Source organism: Heptranchias perlo, chromosome 28 (assembly GCF_035084215.1).
Source record: "Heptranchias perlo isolate sHepPer1 chromosome 28, sHepPer1.hap1, whole genome shotgun sequence".
NCBI lineage: Eukaryota > Metazoa > Chordata > Chondrichthyes > Hexanchiformes > Hexanchidae > Heptranchias > Heptranchias perlo.
This window is the reverse complement of record NC_090352.1, coordinates 8,994,107-9,011,787: the sequence shown is the minus strand read 5'-3', so window position 1 is coordinate 9,011,787 and position 17,681 is coordinate 8,994,107. Positions and strand designations below refer to the sequence as shown.

Here is a 17,681-nt window from a genome sequence, read left to right as displayed (position 1 = left end):
ATTTTCCTCTCCTCACCGTAGGGATGTGCATGACCCATGTCTAATGCTTTCTGAGAGCAGCATGGTGGAGATAGGGAACTCAGAGGAGTGGACTTAAATCTGAATCCCACCTGTGGAGTTCCTGTACCTGCACATATTTGACGTTAATTTATAGCCATCACATTTTTTTGTATGAGAAATTCCATGCTAAACAGACTTTGTTAGTACTTTGATGGCTGTGGGATTGGAGGGAAACGGTGTATGTACCCCGTGTCTGTCCACCATGATGAATAAGTCAAAGATCACCTTCTCCCACGTGGCAGTGGTGTATGAATAAGAATAGGCTCTAATCTCCAATAGAGATACAGAACTGAGTAAGAGAAGAGGTGAGAGAGGAGTCTGGAATTCATTCAAATACATCGGTGCATAAAATATAAACAGGAAAGGATTCAAATACGCAGTGGGTCAATCAGCATTAACTAGTTTAGATAATAGTCACTTCTGAACCATTGAGATGCTTTTCTCTTTCAGATGCTGATGGGAAGCTGTGTATTTTTGTTTTTATTTCAGATTCCAGTTTTCTTCACATCAGTGCACAGGGGAAAGTGAGAAAGACTTGATGAGACACGAGTAGCTTCAGAAAGCTGGTAAACACGAGGCAGCTGCTGTAGTACACACCTTGTAGTGATCCTGAGGGAATCGCTCTTCCACACTTTTAAAGAGCTCTCTGAAGGTGGCTCTGATCATGGAAGGGCACTGTCCCACTGAGTTCACAATGGCCTCAATCAGCTCTGTCAGATAGGACTGCAGACATTGTGCGCTTTGCTGAATTATATCCGCCTCCGTCTGGCACCGATGGAGCCCTGAACAACTGAAAGGAAGGAGCTGTTTCTTCAAAAGTACATATATATATGTATAATGCAATTGGTTTTCCCTTGCAGTGTGTTATTATACATCACTGTCATACATAGCACAGTAGGTAGTGTACATGTAACAGCCCGGGGAGAGGGAGCTGTCACAGAGCATGCATGGTGAGTCATTTACTGCCTTTCTTCACTACCATTGAACATTCTGGTGCCTACTTTTCTCTAAACAGGTTATCCCTGCACCTGTTGCCGTTATACTGCAGCTGAAGGCAAGCAGCTTGATGTAAGACGAATTCTTGGAGATCTCTTACACTGTTACTTTCAGAACTGTATCAAATGAACGAGACCATCTGCGATCCTGGAATCTGGACAACAAACACGGCATCTGCACCACAAGTGCAGTATAACCAATTCAATAAATCTGATCAAAGGGGAGCACCTGCAGTTTTCAAATAAGCCTGGTTATTCTACGAGCTAGACTAGAGCCAGCCTGTAGTGGGTACTATCACTGTCACTAAAACATATTCTTTAATGTAAAGTATTTCTCTCTCTTTAATTTGTCTTCCTCCTCTTCATCTGCTCCCTTTTACCTTTTCTTTCCCCTCTGTGTTAGCCTCTTTTCTCTTTGCAGTCCCTTTATTTATCTGTATGGTTATGTTTGTATTTATTCCTATGTTCCTTCTTCACTGCAGCCTCCCTTTGTTTCCCTGCTGCTTCTCTCCATCTATTTTATTTCTGTGATTCATTGTCTCAATATTTCTTTCTTCAGTGCCCTAATCTGCTTTTTGTTCTCACTCCATATTTTTTCTGTTTTTATTTACTATGTGGAGATAAACGCTTGGAGAATCAGGTGGAATGTTGACTGAGAGCATTGGCATCGGACAAGTTGGATCAGTAAGTTTCAGTAAAGTGAAGGTAAGAAGAGGTTTTGAGAATGAGACTAGAACTCAGCATCAGAATAGGGATTGGACCCCAGTAAACAGAATAAGGACATAATAAGAGATATTTAGTACACTGTAAGAAACAGACAAGGAGAGAAAGAACATGAAAGAGATAGAAAGAGAGAGAGAGAGACATTGGGATGATGAGAGGAAGAGAAAACGCGAGTGGAAGAGAGAATGAGAATACAAGCAAGAAAGAGACAGAGGGAGAGAACAAATGGGACAAAATGAGGGAGAACACGAGAGAGAAAGAGAGAAAATGAGTTACAACGTATGTTGGATAAAATATGTAAATGGACAGAACAATAAAAAATAATGCAGATGAGCGTAGAGTATTGCACACAGGAAGGAAAAATGGTCAGAGTTACATATACCTCAGTGTCACTTATAGGCTAGGTTCCCATGGATTGCTTAACATAAGAACATAAGAAATAGGAGCAGGAGTAGGCCATACGGCCCATCGAGCCTGCTCCGCCATTCAATCAGATCATGGCTGATCTTCAACCTCAACTCCATTTTCCTGCCCGATCCCCATATCCCTTGATTCCCGTGGAGTCCAAAAATCTATCTATCTCAGCCTTGAATATACTCAACGACTCAGCATCCCCAGCCTCTGGGGTAGAGAATTCCAAAGATTCACAGCCCTCTGAGTGAAGAAATTCCTTCATTGCACCGCCTCTAAGGCAAGTATATCCTTCCTTAGATAAGGAGACCAAAACTGTGCACAGTACTCCAGGGGTGGTCTCACCAAAGCCCTTCACAATTGTAGTAAGACTTCCTTACTCTTGTACTCCAACCCCCTTGCAATAAAGGCCAACATGCCATTTGCGTTCCTAATTGCAAGCTGTACCTGCATGCTAACTTTCTGAGTTTCTTGTATGAGGACACCCAAATCTCTCTGAACACCAACATTTACTAGTTTTTCACCATTTAAAAAATATTCTGTTTTTCTATTTTTCCTACCAAAGTGAATATGCTTCATCTTTAGGATCTGATATTAACACCTTCTTAAATTTGAAACTATCACTGCTTTGATTTGGTTTTAACATCTATTATTCTGTAGCAATTTCCCAGAAGAATGGAGGATATAGTCATGCCTGTTATAATATATCAACGAGTTGCACTCAAAATAGTTTGAGTCATGGTTCTGCCAAAGGGAGGTTGATTCATTAAAAGGCACACAGAACCCTGACTCATCAGACAGGGTGCAGAGGATTCATTCATTAGAAGGAACACAAAGTGAGAATGTGTGGCATAGTGGATTAGCCTACTGTGCTTTCATCTTGGTGACCTGGGTTTGAACTCATCCAAGGAGTGACAGAATGAGTCTCCCTCTGCCAGTTGTTAAGGGTACTACAGGAAATGAGTTGGGTAGTATCATTGCCATTCCATGGAGTAACTACCTACAGTTGAGCACAAATTGGTATCATTTTGACATTCTTCTTCAAAGAGTCATAATAATGATGGCTGGTACAGTAAATCTCAGAATTCGTAGCATGGGTTGTCCCATGTTTAGGACTTTGCTTTCGATATTCTCTCCCGTAAGCAGTCTAAGCATCTTACATTTAGGGGTGTGCTACACTGCCCAATATTCAGCTAAATGATAGCATAACCCACAGGTGCAACAATAGAACCCCCCTGAGATCTGAACTGCATATTCACATCTTTCCCACATTACCCAGGGGCCTGTCCAACCTTTTCAAAGACAGACTGAGAAAAATCTTGGTAAGATGAGGTCAGATACGAATCATTAAGATGATTTTGTTTCACAGCAAGTGAACATATGGAGTAACAATTATGATCTGACTCACTTAATCCAATCAATACAACTGGCTTTGCATAATAATACCAAATAATGAAACTACACTTCCCCACATTCGTGGATCATCTTGCTTAACTGAAAATAACTTCTAACTACGTTCTTGCATTCTAATCTTCTGATCCTGGCAGATATAGGTAAAGAAAGAAAGACTTGCATTTATATAGCACCTTTCATGACCTCAGGAAGTCCCAAAGCGTTTTACAGCCAACAAAGTACTTTTGAAATGTAGTCACCGTTGTAATGTAGGAAATGCAGCAGCCAATTTGCACGCAGTAAGGTCCCACAAATAGCAATGAAATAAATCACCAGATAATCTATTTTAGTGATGTTGGTTGAGGGATAAATATTGGCCAGGACACCAGGAGAACTTCCCTGCTCTTCTTCAAAATAGCGCCATGGGATCTTTTACAGCCACCTGAGAGGGCAGACAGGGCCTCGGTCTAATGTTTCAACCGAAAGATGGCACCTCCGACAGTACAGCACTCCCTCAGTACTGCACTGGAGTGTGAGCCTGGATTTTGTGCTCAAGTCTCTGGAGTGGGACTTGAACCCACAACCTTCTGACTCAGAGGTAACTAAAGAGTGATAAATTATTTGAAATTAAATGGAACTGTAGTGGATGAGGAAATACTTTCAAAGTTAGGTACTGGAACTCATTAGGTGGGGCACCAATACATGATACCAAGTGATGGGGGTGCAGGTTGAAACCTTCCCACCACACTGAGTTCGATGCGATGCTTCAACACTGAATGGAACCCAGGCATGTCCTCATGGCAGAGGACAATTGGAAAGAGTGTCATCTCTAGGCTACTCTTGTGTGCCTCCAAGTGGCTGGCTTAAGAATGCTATTGGTGGAGGCCAAGGAGCTTTGTCTGGGAGGTCAACAACTGGAGGAAAAGTTAAGAGTAATGTTAGAAAGAAAAAAGCTAAATTAGAATTTGAAGAGATTCTCTATGGAATAAATCAAGATTAGAGCAGTAAATGCTGAGATTATGGTCTTTGAAAAAGGACCGCATAGATTTTATTTGCAGGATAAAAGCCTTAAATTTAATCCAAAATGGTCATTGAGGGCATTGTGATTTAGTAGATAAGAGATCCAGAGGAGGACAATGGATGGAGGTATTAGCTGTAGCAATCTTCCAGATGCTTAATCAGGCAAGGAATTTTTCTTTCTTTTCACAGATTATCATGTTTTTTAGTACTTTTGTTACGTTGTTCTTTTGTTTTAAAAATTGGGGTTTGTTTGGAAAGATAATCGACCTGAGGTGGCACCCAGGAGTAAAATGCCAAATATAACACCTTTGAACAAGAATTCACTTTACAAAGAGCACTACAGGTTCTTGAAACACTGCTGTCAGCACTCGATGAATCCATACCACATCCAAGCACTGAATCCAAATCCATCATTCCTACAAAGTCCTATTGTCCTCCTCAGACAAATACTTTCTTGGCAAATCTTTTCTATATTTATGGCCGGGGTATGAGCAGGCTAACAGGATGTGAAGATAAGTGATTGACCATTACCCTGCTTCCTTAAATTCCACTTTATTTGGGTCCAGCTCCACATACTTCTTCTCTTCGAACACGCGGTTTATGGTTGGTCCAAGGATATTGTGCAAATATTGCATCCCAGCCACCTGCACAGTTAACACACAAAGAAATGAATGCACGACAGAGACAGCAAAATACGAATAATAACGATTACTTAGTTCCTCAGTTTCCTAGATTTCCCATCTCGCTGTACATAGAATCTTACAGCACAGAAGGAAGCCATTCAGCCAGCTCTTTGAAAGAGCTATCCAATTAGTCCCACTCTCCTGCTCTTTCCCCATAGCCCTGCAAATTTTTCCTTGTCAAGTATATATCCAATTCCCTTTTGCTTCCACCACCTTTTCAGGCCATGCATTCCAGTTCATAACAACTTGCTGCGTAAAAAAATTCTCCTCATCTCCCTTCTGGTTCATTTGCCAATTACCTTAAATCTGTGTCCTCTAGTTACTGACCCCCCTGCCAGTGGAAACAGTTTCTCCCTATCTACTCTATCAAAACCCATCATAATTTTGAACAGCTCTACTAAATCTTCCCTTAACTTTCTCTGCTCTAAGGAGAATAATCCCAGCTTCTCTAGTCTCTCCACGTAACTGAAGACACTCATTTTTGGTATCATTCTAGTACCTTCTCCAAGGCGTTGACAACTTTCCTAAATTGTGGTGCCCAGAATTGGACACAACCGCCTGCTGAGGACTAACCAGTCATTAATACTAGCTGAGCCCCTCGGTACAAAGTCATTTCCCTTTCTGGTGGTAGCTCTGCTGCACATGTCCTACTCCATGTTAAGTCCTGCATACCCCTCATCCCAGGCCTCAATGACCTGCATTGCCTCCCCTTCCCCTAATGCCACAAGTTTTAAATCCTTATCCTAATATTTAAGTTCTCCACAGCCTCTCGCCCCACTATCTCTGCAATAGATGCAGCTTCTGAAGACCTCCCTTCCTTTGATTCTGGCCTCTTGTGCCCATTCCCTGTGTCTGGGTCTCATCTACATGCCGCCAATGAACTACAGGCACCAGGCGGTCGGACGCTGCAGCTCGCCAGTTGTGAGAGGGTAGGGAATAGGTTGTCTCCTATACTGAGCTGGTTGACGGTCGGAGACTGTGGGGGGAGGGGGAGGTGGTCCCACCTCATCAATGACGCACCGATCAATGACCCATCGACCAATGACGATCAATGACCTACCAATCAATGACGATCAAAGACCCACCAATCAATGACGCATCGATCAATGACGCACCGATCAATGACCCACCAATCAATGATGATCAAAGACCCACCAATCAATGATGCACCAATCAATGATACACCGATCAATGACGCACTGATCAAATGACCCACCGATCAATGATCCACCAACCAATGACGATCAATGACCCACCGATCAATGACGATCAATGACCCACCGATCAATGACCCACTGATCAATGACCCACCGATCAATGACAATCAATAACCCACCGATCAATGATGATCAATGACTCACCGATCAATGACGATCAATGACCCACCGATCAATGACCCACTGATCAATGACCCACCGATCAATGACAATCAATAACCCACTGATCAATGATGATCAATGACTCACCGATCAATGACGATCAATGACCCACCGATCAATGACGATCAATGACCCACCGCACAACAACCCACCGATCAATGACCCACCGATCAATGATGATCAATGACCCACCGATCAATGACGATCAATGACCCACCGATCAATGACGATCAATGACCCACCGATCAATGACGATCAATGACCCATCGATCAATGATGATCAATGACTCACCGATCAATGACGATCAATGACCCACTGATCAACGACGATCAATGTCCCACCGATCAATAATCCACCGATCAATGACCCACCGATCAATGACGATCAATGACCCACCGATCAATGATGATCAATGACTCACCGATCAATGAGGATCAATGACCCACCAATCGATGACGATCAATGACCCACTGATCAATGACGATCAATGACCCACTGATCAATGACGATCAATGACCCACTGATCAATGACCCACCGATCAATGATGATCAATGACCCACTGATCAATGACTCACCGATCAATGACGATCAATGACCCACCAATCAATGACGATCAAAGACCCACCAATCAATGACGCACCGATCAATGACCCACCGATCAATGACAATCAATGACCCACCGCACAACAACCCACCGATCAATGACGATCAATACCCACTGATCAATGACCCGCCGATCAATGACCCACTGATCAATGACCCACCGATCAATGACCCACCGATCAATGACGATCAATGATCCACCGATCAATGACGATCAATGACCCACCGCACAATGACCCACCGATCAATGACGATCAACAACCCACTGATTAATAACCCGCTGATCAATGACCCACCGAACAATGACGATTAATGACCCACCGATTGATGATGATCAATGACCCACCGATCATGATTCACCAATCAACGACGATCAACGACCCACTGATCAATGATGATCAATGACCCACTGATCAATGACGATCAATGATCCACCGATCAATGATGATCAATGACTCACCGATCAATAATGATCAATGACCCACCGATCAATTGCCTGCGGTCTTTGTCCATTGGAACCAATGGATGAAAATTCTCTGTTGTGCACCTGTGATTTGCTGATTTGCATAGCCAGCAGGTGAAGTTCCCCGACAGCAGAGTATACTCATAAAATGGATGTGTATGTCTTACTCCGTCTATACCTGTACCCGGTTTTACCTGTACCCTGGTTATACCTGTACCCCGGCCATACCTGTAGCCCAGTTATACCTGTATTCCGGTTATACCTGTACCCCGGTTATACCCGTACCCTGGCCATACCTGTACCCGGTTATACTTGTACTGCGGCCATACCTGTATCCCGTTTATACCTGTACCCCGGTTTTACCTGTATCCCAGCTATACTTGTACCTGGCTATAACTGTACCTGGACTATATTAAAAATTGGGTAGCCAGGTGGTGAAGGATAGACTACTAGAACCTGGTCTTCAGTTGCAGCCAAGCCTTTATTCATAGAGATCCATATTACAAGCTCCACACTCTAGATAAGCTCTCATATAAATAGATACCAGAGTCCCCAATTGATATGCACCACCTGAATACAATTTAACACTGATTGATATAAATCATATAATTAACAGATTCCCTTCTCTCTCTTTAAATAAAAAAAATTAAACTTTAATTATACAATACAAACAAAAATTTCAAAAATCAAAAACTTCCATACTCTGTACAACTTATACTATTCAAAACATTAATTGTGAGGCGACCCTTCTCCAGGATCCCTAATAATTTCTTCGTACATGTACTTCTTTTAGTAAAACAATCCGACAGTTGATGGCTTGAATCCACCCATTTAATTTTAGAGATTTCCTTTCTCTCTAGCATTTGTTTCAAGCCAGCAAGGTCAATCCGTAATCTTTTCTCACTCACTTTTTTTGTAGAGTGTACATTATCCCACAATGAACAATTGTCTACATAACATTCAATGGGTATATTACCTTCAGTACTCCCGTTGTACAGGATGTCACTCAAAATATTTGCCAAATAGAATCCCATATCCACCGTGTCGACAAGAGCCAGTGTTTCAGCAGCCAGAGTACTTTTAACAACCCTTTTTATTTTCTTAGCTTCCCAAGCTAAAGGACAACATTTCCCATTCTCACCTATAAGAAATTCTATGAAACCAGCTGCACTAGAATACCCAACAGGAAGATTAGCATGTGAAGCATCGCTAAAGATAACGAGCTTCATTTTCTTTGGGTCACCTAAGGATGGGAACTTAAGTACGTATTTAACTATGTTTAATTTTCGTAATGTTTGATTTGCCCTTAAAACATTCTCTACTTTGGGGTGTTTCATTGAAGTACTTAACACCAACACATCAAAACTAGCATCTGGTCTAGTCTGAGTGCACAACCAGTTCAACTGACCAATCAAGCTTTGTAATTGCTCTGTCTCTTCTTTAGATATAACATTTACCTTTCTGCGATGACCTAGTACGATTCACCGGGATGGGAGTAACTCTCTCTAAATAGGACTGTTGATTTAAAGTTATACCAGATCCACTCTGCTTAATATCTAAACCAATATATTTAAAAGCCCCATGGGCCTGACTCCCAATTTTAAATTCTACTCTAATCTTATTAATGACAAATTTCTCAAATTCCGCAGTACCTCCCCATAAGAAATCATCAACATGCATCGTGAAAATGCCTGAAAGTTTTCTGTTATGGTACCAATAAAATATAGAGGGATCTGCTTTTAGTTGAACTCAACCTATTTTCAGCAAAACAGATCTCACCGAAAAATACCATACCCTGAAAGCATCATTCAGGCCATAGACACATTTGTTCAGTTTCCATATCTTTCCTTCCGCATTTGCTGACTCTTTAGGCGATTTCAGAAACACTTCTCTCTGAAAAGTATTGCCCTACAGAAATGCGGCTTTTATGTCAATTGACCTACACTCCCATGAATATGTTGCCAAAAGAACCAAAAAGATTTTAAGATTACCTTTCCAGCAGTGGGAGAATCCATGCAAACGTCTGTATCACCCAGTTTCCCTTCAAAACCCCTAGCTACCAAGCTCGCCTTATGAATCCCATCTGCAAGGACTTCTTCAGTACAAACCCATCCATGCAACAAAGCTGGTTGACCCTTATTTGCTACCTCAGAAAAAACTCCAAATTCTTTCCAACTATCTAACTCCCTTTGTTTTGCCTCTCTAACTCATTTATCCTCAAGTTTATTGGCAGCCACCAAAATGTCACGATCATGAGGACTTCTGCTTCTAGTTCTGTTACATGACTGTTCTGTGGTCTTTGTTTCATTGTCTGACCTAGTCAAACTACATCTTCTACATCCACTTCTATGTCTGTCGGGACTACTACTGCAAGATCTCCCTCTTTCATCTCTAATTGACTATAGTTTTCTGATGTGAGATTCAATTCCAGACTCCCTATCACTACTTGTACTCCGCTTTTGTACTCTCCACTCTTTTATCCCATTCTGCCAGTCCATGGACCTCGCTTCTTGGCCATCATCCTGAACATTCAACCAATATTTAAACCAACCAGTAGCTTTGCCTGCCCGTCCCAAAATTGATGCATCATTAGTCCCTTCTGGGACATATGTCACCCGTGTACCCACTTTGGGTAATTGTTCTTTGGATGTGGTAACTCTATCATGTGTTTCTTGATCACTGACTTTACCACTGTCCAGCCCTTGATCTACCTCATTCTGTACCTCGGGAACCCCATCAAAAAAATCATGAACATCTGAGGCACAAGGTGCCTCGTTTACTTCTATTAACTGCTCAGAGTCCGAGATTTTATAATTAATTTCAATTAATCGTGAGGAATGAACCCTAACAGTTTGATTGCCATGTTGGATAATTACTGTCTTATCATGATGACCTATTACCTTACCAGGGCCTTTCCATTCCCTGTGACCCTCTCTTTTACAGTATACCAAATCTCCTGAATAGAACTCTGTCTCAGAAGGTCTAATACGATGCCTTGGTGCTCTACGAATTTTCTCTGATACCTCAGCCTTGATAAAAGCCTGTTTCCCTGCATGCATAGCATTTAAATGCTCAGAAAAAATGGCAATAATTGTAGTACCTTCTAGAGCAGGAGGATTATCACAAAGAACAGAAGGTAATTTAGGATTGCGCCCATTGACTAGTTGGGAAGGGCTATATCCTCCAACCATCTGAAAAGAATTCTTTGCATGAACTGCCCATGCTAGGGCAGTTGACAATTTGCAGTCTGTTCGATCAGCCAACATTTTATGCACCATGCTATCAATCACAGCATGATTCCTTTCACAAAGACCATTGTTAAAAGGGTGCTCAGCTGCTGTATTCATGACAATTATATTCATATTCTCACACATATCTCTGCACTCTGGGTTAGCGAATTCACCTCCATTATCGGTCAAAAATTTTGCTGGTGTCCCAAGTCCAGTCCCTATCCATTTTTCCATAATTTTATCTAAAATAACCTTCTTCTCCTTACTATATATTTGTGTAGAAATACTAAATCTCGTAGCCAGGTCAATAAAATGTAAGATGAAAACATTTCTGTCTTTGTCCCATACCTTTAGATCCATTGCAACTACCTCGTTAAAGTCACGTGCTAACGGAATACTTAAAATAGGATGTGGGGGCGTCCGTCTATACTTCTTACAGATTTCACAGTTCTCACTAATCTCGTCTATTAGCCTTGTATACTCCTCAACAATTACACCTGCATCTTTTAGCAGGATTTTTAAACATTGACAAGTAGGGTGGGCAAATTGTCTACTTAAATTTAAGACAATTTTTTTCCTCTCTTATCCTTATCACCTGATGCCATTAATACTTGCCTAACACGCTAATGAGAAACATCAGGTTTTATTAAGGGAATACAATAATGCCCTGACTGGGTAAACTGCAGATCAACCGATTTCCGAAAAATGATTGCCTCATCGTGTTCCATGTCAAATTTCATTTTTGTCTTTTTCATGGAAGGTTTACCCAAAAGCATAGGTATCTCACTAGAGACTACACCCGTACTTATAAAATGGCTCACTCCAGCTATCTTACTTGGAATTACCACTCTCTTGAGTGACCTCAAGCTGTTGTCATCTCCAAACCTAAAACATGTAGAACTTTTATATTCCTTAACCTTGTGTTGATCCTCACTACTTAGTGAATCAAGATAACATTTTAATCAATCTACCCCGCATACAGTTGAAGTACATGCACTATCTAACACCGTACAATTAAAGGACTCCACGACTAATACATTCATCACAGGATTAAAACTCCTTGTGACCAGTATAATCTGTTCAGGTTCATCATTATCTTCATCCTCTTCCTCAGAACTACTATCTTCATGCGTCATTTCAAAGACCCTGCATCTTTGCTCTGGGCAATTCACCTCATAATGATACTTACAGTCACATCTAAAGCATCTCCTGATTTTTCCTTGGGCATTCCTGGGATTCATTCATTATTACTGTCCTAATTTTGTCTTCTGATGATATAACTGGATTTGCTATACCTGCTTTCATCACCAATCTGGCTGTCTTTAAACCTTCCGTCATATTGACGCCTGCGTCCAGTCTCTTGAAAATTTTGAAACCTGGTCTGGCGCCTGCGTTTAGTATGTGGAATTCTTCGAAACCTGGTAACCATCGAATCTTCTATTCTTTGTGTCACAGCAGAAGGCCCCATTTGTTCCATGAAGGCTGAAGGGAATGACTGTTTCCCCAGGAATTTTTTTTAAGGCAGCAGACATTTGGTCCAACACAGTCTCCTTTTCTGAAAACTGGACATCAGTTAGGACCAGTTGCCTGTCCATATGAGACACCTTAGCACAATCTAGTAATTTAAATGCTAGTACCGATCCAGGGATTCCCAATTTGAACTTTGTCAACCTTTTGTACAATTTGTTAAATCCATGACATACTCTTCCATTGAAAGACCATCAGTTTTCCGAAATCTATCAAATGCTGACCAGGCCTCATAGACACTTAACAGATCATCTTCCTTGTAGATTTGATCCAGAAATTCTATTAGAAAGGTAAAACCTTCATCATTATCCGAAAGATCTGCATCCATCTCAGAAAATACCTTACTTCTGATTTTACTTTGTTCAGGAAGCGACAACGCAAAGCCATGCCTTGTTTTCTCTTTGGCCGAGTAGTAATCCGTGTCCACATATCAACCTAATTCTTCCACTGGTCATTTGGCTCAAACTCCGAGAATATCAGAGGGAAATCGTACCTCGAGGCTTTAAACTTGCTTTCTTCCATTTTCCACAATGGCCATTAGGCTTTCAAGTTTTTCTTTTTTTTATGTCCAAAAAAATCGTAGTTTCCAACCTCCACCTTTAGGCAACAATCCTCTGCTACCATGTTAAAAATTGGGTAGCCAGGTGGTGAAGGATAGAATACTAGAGCCTGGTCTTCAGATGCTTCCAAGCCTTTATTCACAGAGATCCATATTACAAACTCCACACTCTAGATAAGGTCTCATATAAATAGATACCAGAAAGTCCCCAATTGATACGCACCACCTGAATGCAATTTAACACTAATTGACATAAATCATACAATTAACAGACTATACCTGTACCCGGGCTATATCTGTACCCGTACCCGGTGTGTGTGGCGTGTTGTGTGTGTGTGTGTGTGTGTGTGTGTGTGTGGGGTGTGTGTGTGTGTGTGTGTGGGGTGCGTGTGTGGGGTGCGTGTGTGTACCCTTGTGGGAGGCACTGAAATGCCAAAAAGCATGAAGTTATTGTGTTAAATGCATACCCGGACTATACCTGTACCCAGACGTATGTAGCTAGCCATTTGTAGAGATTCAAACTGGTATTGTGAACTCCCTAATCTGCCACTATGGGAAACCTTATAAACATCAACAATGAGGCCACTGCTCAACAATCAAAAGGATTTCATCCCAGAGTGCTCCTTACCTTTAAAAAGCATTCCATGGATTTTGAAGCTAAAGAATTATTTCGGAACAAAGTATTTGGTTCACCTGAAAAATATGCAAAAAATACAAAAGCATACTTTCAGAATTAATGGAAAATCATGGCCTTTCCTGACCTCTATTAAAATTTACATCCGAATGTTGACAAAGAACCTTCTTCCTAATTTGTTAAACGTCAACTGTTGTTTGGATAAAGTATGTTTCTTGTTGGTTAGACCTGTAAAACTGTTGCTACATTTACCTTCACAGCAGTGACTACGCTTCATTGGATAGGAACCATTTTGTGATGTCGTGAGGATGTGATAAGGGGCTAAATAAACTCTCGCACTCTCTCAGGTACTCAGCTATCACCAGTCACTCCACTGGCCGACAACCGCCAGCACTAACTATTAGTGAAGACTGCAGGCAGATTGAAGTGGCAAGCTGCATTGATACTCAAACCTTCAGAGCGAGGATTGTGTAATGAGCACTCTTACTCCTGTGCTATCTTGTCTTGGTTCCATTCCTTATGGAATTCAAATATACAGTGTATCCAAAAATATTAGAATGTACAGTAACAACTGTTCTGGATATTCAAACACTGGAACAGCATTCTAATATGAACAAATAGAATTGTCCACATTTAAATGGACTATGTTGTCTGGGTAAACTGTCTTGCAAGCCATTTTTCCAGGTCTGACAAAACAGGAACCTTGTTCGTAACCAACCATGTATTCTAAACATGTTTCAGTGCATAATCTTGTCGGAACTGAACCCATTCCACAACATGCACTGGCCAGAGAGCTGTGCCCTTTAAACCTTTTATTTTGTGTCTAAGTTAAATAACTAATTTTCTTACTTGTTCTGTCCAGTTCCAATTTAATGACAAAGTCTAAGAACTCTTTCGCCAGCCCTTGCCCCAAGAAAAGCTTAACCAGATTGGTTGCGACCTCTTGTCTGTTTTCAGCGGTGGTAACCTCGTCGATCAGTGCCAGCAGATTCCCCTTTTCACCCTATAGGGAAAGAGGGTATGGTCATTACCTATCACAGCTTGCAGAGTTCCTACAGCTCGGTTAATGAGCACAACTAATCGTTCACAATTTCTAAATGCTTGTCCATGACAAGATGGGTGGCGGTGGTGGTGGGGGGAAGGCCTCTTGACATGATGAGGCAGACGATTAGTCAAGGGTTAATAATGTGGGATAAGGATTGATGTGCTAGACTTGTGCTCAATTTGCCTCTTAGGAGCAGGGAGAAAGATAGCAGAACTTTTGCTCAGGTGATTAAATGGGTTGGGTGAACCAGAGCAGGACATTCATGGCCTGTGGATAAATGGGCTTGTTGGAGTGAATGGCCCTTTCTCATTCTATTGTCCTGTGTTTCTTAAGACCTCAACCACCAGAGAAACTTAGTGAACACTCCGCCCATGGAAGTAACCACATTTTGAAGATAAGCTTTGTAATCATTTTCTGTAAACACGCCTTTTACATGTTATCTGATTGATCGGCAGCCCATCCACCACATTAAACATTCACTCTCTCCACCACCAGCGCACCGTGGCTGCTGTGTGTACTACCTACAGGATGTACTGCAGCAAATCGCCAAGGTTTTTTCGACAGCATCTCCCAAACCCGTGACCTCCACCGCCTAGAAGGACAAGGGCAGCAGGAGCATTGGAACACTACTACCTCCAAGTCACACACCATCCTGACATGGAGATATATCACCGTTCCTTCATCGACGCTGGGTCAAAATCCAGGAATGCCCTACCTAAAAACACTGTGGGAGAACCTTCACTACACGGACTGCAGCGGTTCAAGAAGAAGGCCCACCACAACGTTCTCAAGGGCAACTAGGGATGGACAATAAATGCTGGCCTTGCCAGTGGCGTCCATATCCTGAAAATAAATATTTGAAAAGATTCCATGCCATTATGTTGGTGTAAACTGACCATATTGCTGAAAAGGTTAATCGTATTCTCGTTCTCGTAACTTTGTTCATATAGAGGCGAGAATTGCAGCAGTCACTCTCCGGAGAAAAAACTTTTGTTAATGCATTTACATCGTCAGTTAACCTAGGCCCTGATTTTAACCGCCCCCATCTGGTGGAAACCAGGCGGGGGGCGGGCAGTTAAAATAACGGGTGTCAGTGCCCCCCACCGATCCCGCTTCCTTCCCGGCGTGTCCCCATATTAAGTTGAGCAGACGGGCAGGACACCCGCAGGAAGGAAGCGGGGTCCTGTTTTACGTATGCAGATCGGGTCCAATGGTGTCATCAGGACCCAATCTGCAATATGAGACTGAGGCCTGAGCGGGGGAGGGGTGTGGGGGGGTGGCGGGTCAGAGCCGGCTTCCCCGTCAGGCAAAACCTAACGGGAGACGGATCCTGGGCCAGTAGAGGTCCAGCAGGTAAGATTAAAGTTTATTTTTCAGGCTTTCTTGTGGACCAGGAGGGGCAGGAGTGCACCCCCTCCCCCTGATCACGGCCTCGAGCTTCCCCCCCCCCCCCACTAACCACGTCCCCAGCTGCGGCCTCCTGCTGCATGTTTGTGCGCCCGCCCGCCGGCCAGGCTGTCAATCTGGCCGGCTGTCAGCCAGGACACTGCAGCATTTTATTGGAATGAGGCCCTGCCGTTAAGATCGGCAAGTCCTCACCCTTCGAGAAATCTAAATGGTCTCAAGGTTTGCTGTAAGAAGATAGCAACACAATCAAATCTGTTGGCACAGTCTCCTTGGGATGGACATAGTCACAGCTGCTTTGAAACTGTATGGGCTCCCATTGGTTTCTAAGTGGGTCACTATGCCTTTATTCGCCACAGTGAAGAAAAACATTGAAGATACACTGCAGCTGCCTTGATAAAGTTTCTGATATGCCACAGCCTCTGTTATAATGCATATTGGTACACACAGCCAGTATCATGCTTTCCTGTGGTTGGGTGATCTGAAGTTGTGGCCCTCACTGCAATCACGTAGTCACCTTGGGAAACTCTCTATTGGCGCTGTAACCACGGTAGTCCAGCAGTGAGGGAAACCCAGCCCCAGCCTAGTGGCCTCATAGTGGGGTTCAGAAGACTGTGTAAACTGTTCAAATTTCATTGTCACAGTCTATGGCATAATCCAAATTACAGCATTGTAAGTTGCTCACCGCACCCGTTATTATTTATATGGTATAGACCCTTGATTTTTCTGTCAACACTTGTTTAAATTCCTCCTGTTGTATATTTTATATCTTTAATCCCTTTTTTTTCAACTATTTTGGTGTATCTGTAGCCGAGAGCAGGAAGTACAAGGCCTGATCCCAGACTGCTGCCAATACCCCCTGCCCTTTTCCCTTTCTCCCCGCTTGCTCTCTTCTAATTTCCCTATTATGTCCCACCAATAACATCATTCTGCAATGATCACAGCATTACTGCCTCGATCTTTAATTGGTGTCATCTCAGCACCACTTTGAACTTATTCCAAGCACGGTTTTCATTTTAGTTATATAAATAAAACAAATTATGTCTGCTCGAGTGAGTAAAAAGACGTAATTCAATCTCAGGATCCGGATGATATCCATCGATCACTTGAGCTTTGTTCTCACAGCTTACGGTGTCGTCTGTATCCCTGAAATAAATTACAACCTCATTACTCACTACCCCAGCATCCTTAATTCTGTGGAGAGGCCTTTGGACTCAGACTTTAACTTATTACTGAAGCACCCCATGGTGACACAAACTCAGCTCATCAATGAGAGCGACACTGGGAGCCTGCATGCTTTAAAGGAACTTCCCTTTTATACTGAATATATTACCATTTAGCAGGGAAGTAGCTTCCTTCAAAAGTCTAACAGCTCACTGGAGAATATTCCACAAGGCAGCAACACAACTGAGGGGGTTCCTATACAACTGAAGCTCATGCAACTTGTACAACCATCTCAGTCCTGGCATTCTGTTACAGCCTGTTATGAACTCTCAATTTATGGAGAATATTTTGGGCTAATATTGCTATTAATTGTGTGCCACACCACCC

The 17,681-nt window shown here is 42.4% G+C and overlaps 1 protein-coding gene across 1 annotated transcript in view; it reads right to left on the bottom strand.

Moving 5' to 3' along the window:
* Positions 1-17,681, bottom strand: part of rasa4 (RAS p21 protein activator 4) — a 188,945-nt gene that overhangs the window by 30,474 nt on the left and 140,790 nt on the right. The window contains exons 10-13 of the mRNA XM_068008013.1: positions 14,531-14,684; positions 13,676-13,740; positions 5,133-5,245; positions 658-850 (exon numbers count right to left, since the gene is read on the bottom strand). Of these exons, the coding sequence (XP_067864114.1) occupies positions 658-850; positions 5,133-5,245; positions 13,676-13,740; positions 14,531-14,684 (525 nt within the window). The remainder of the gene's footprint in view (positions 1-657; positions 851-5,132; positions 5,246-13,675; positions 13,741-14,530; positions 14,685-17,681) is intronic.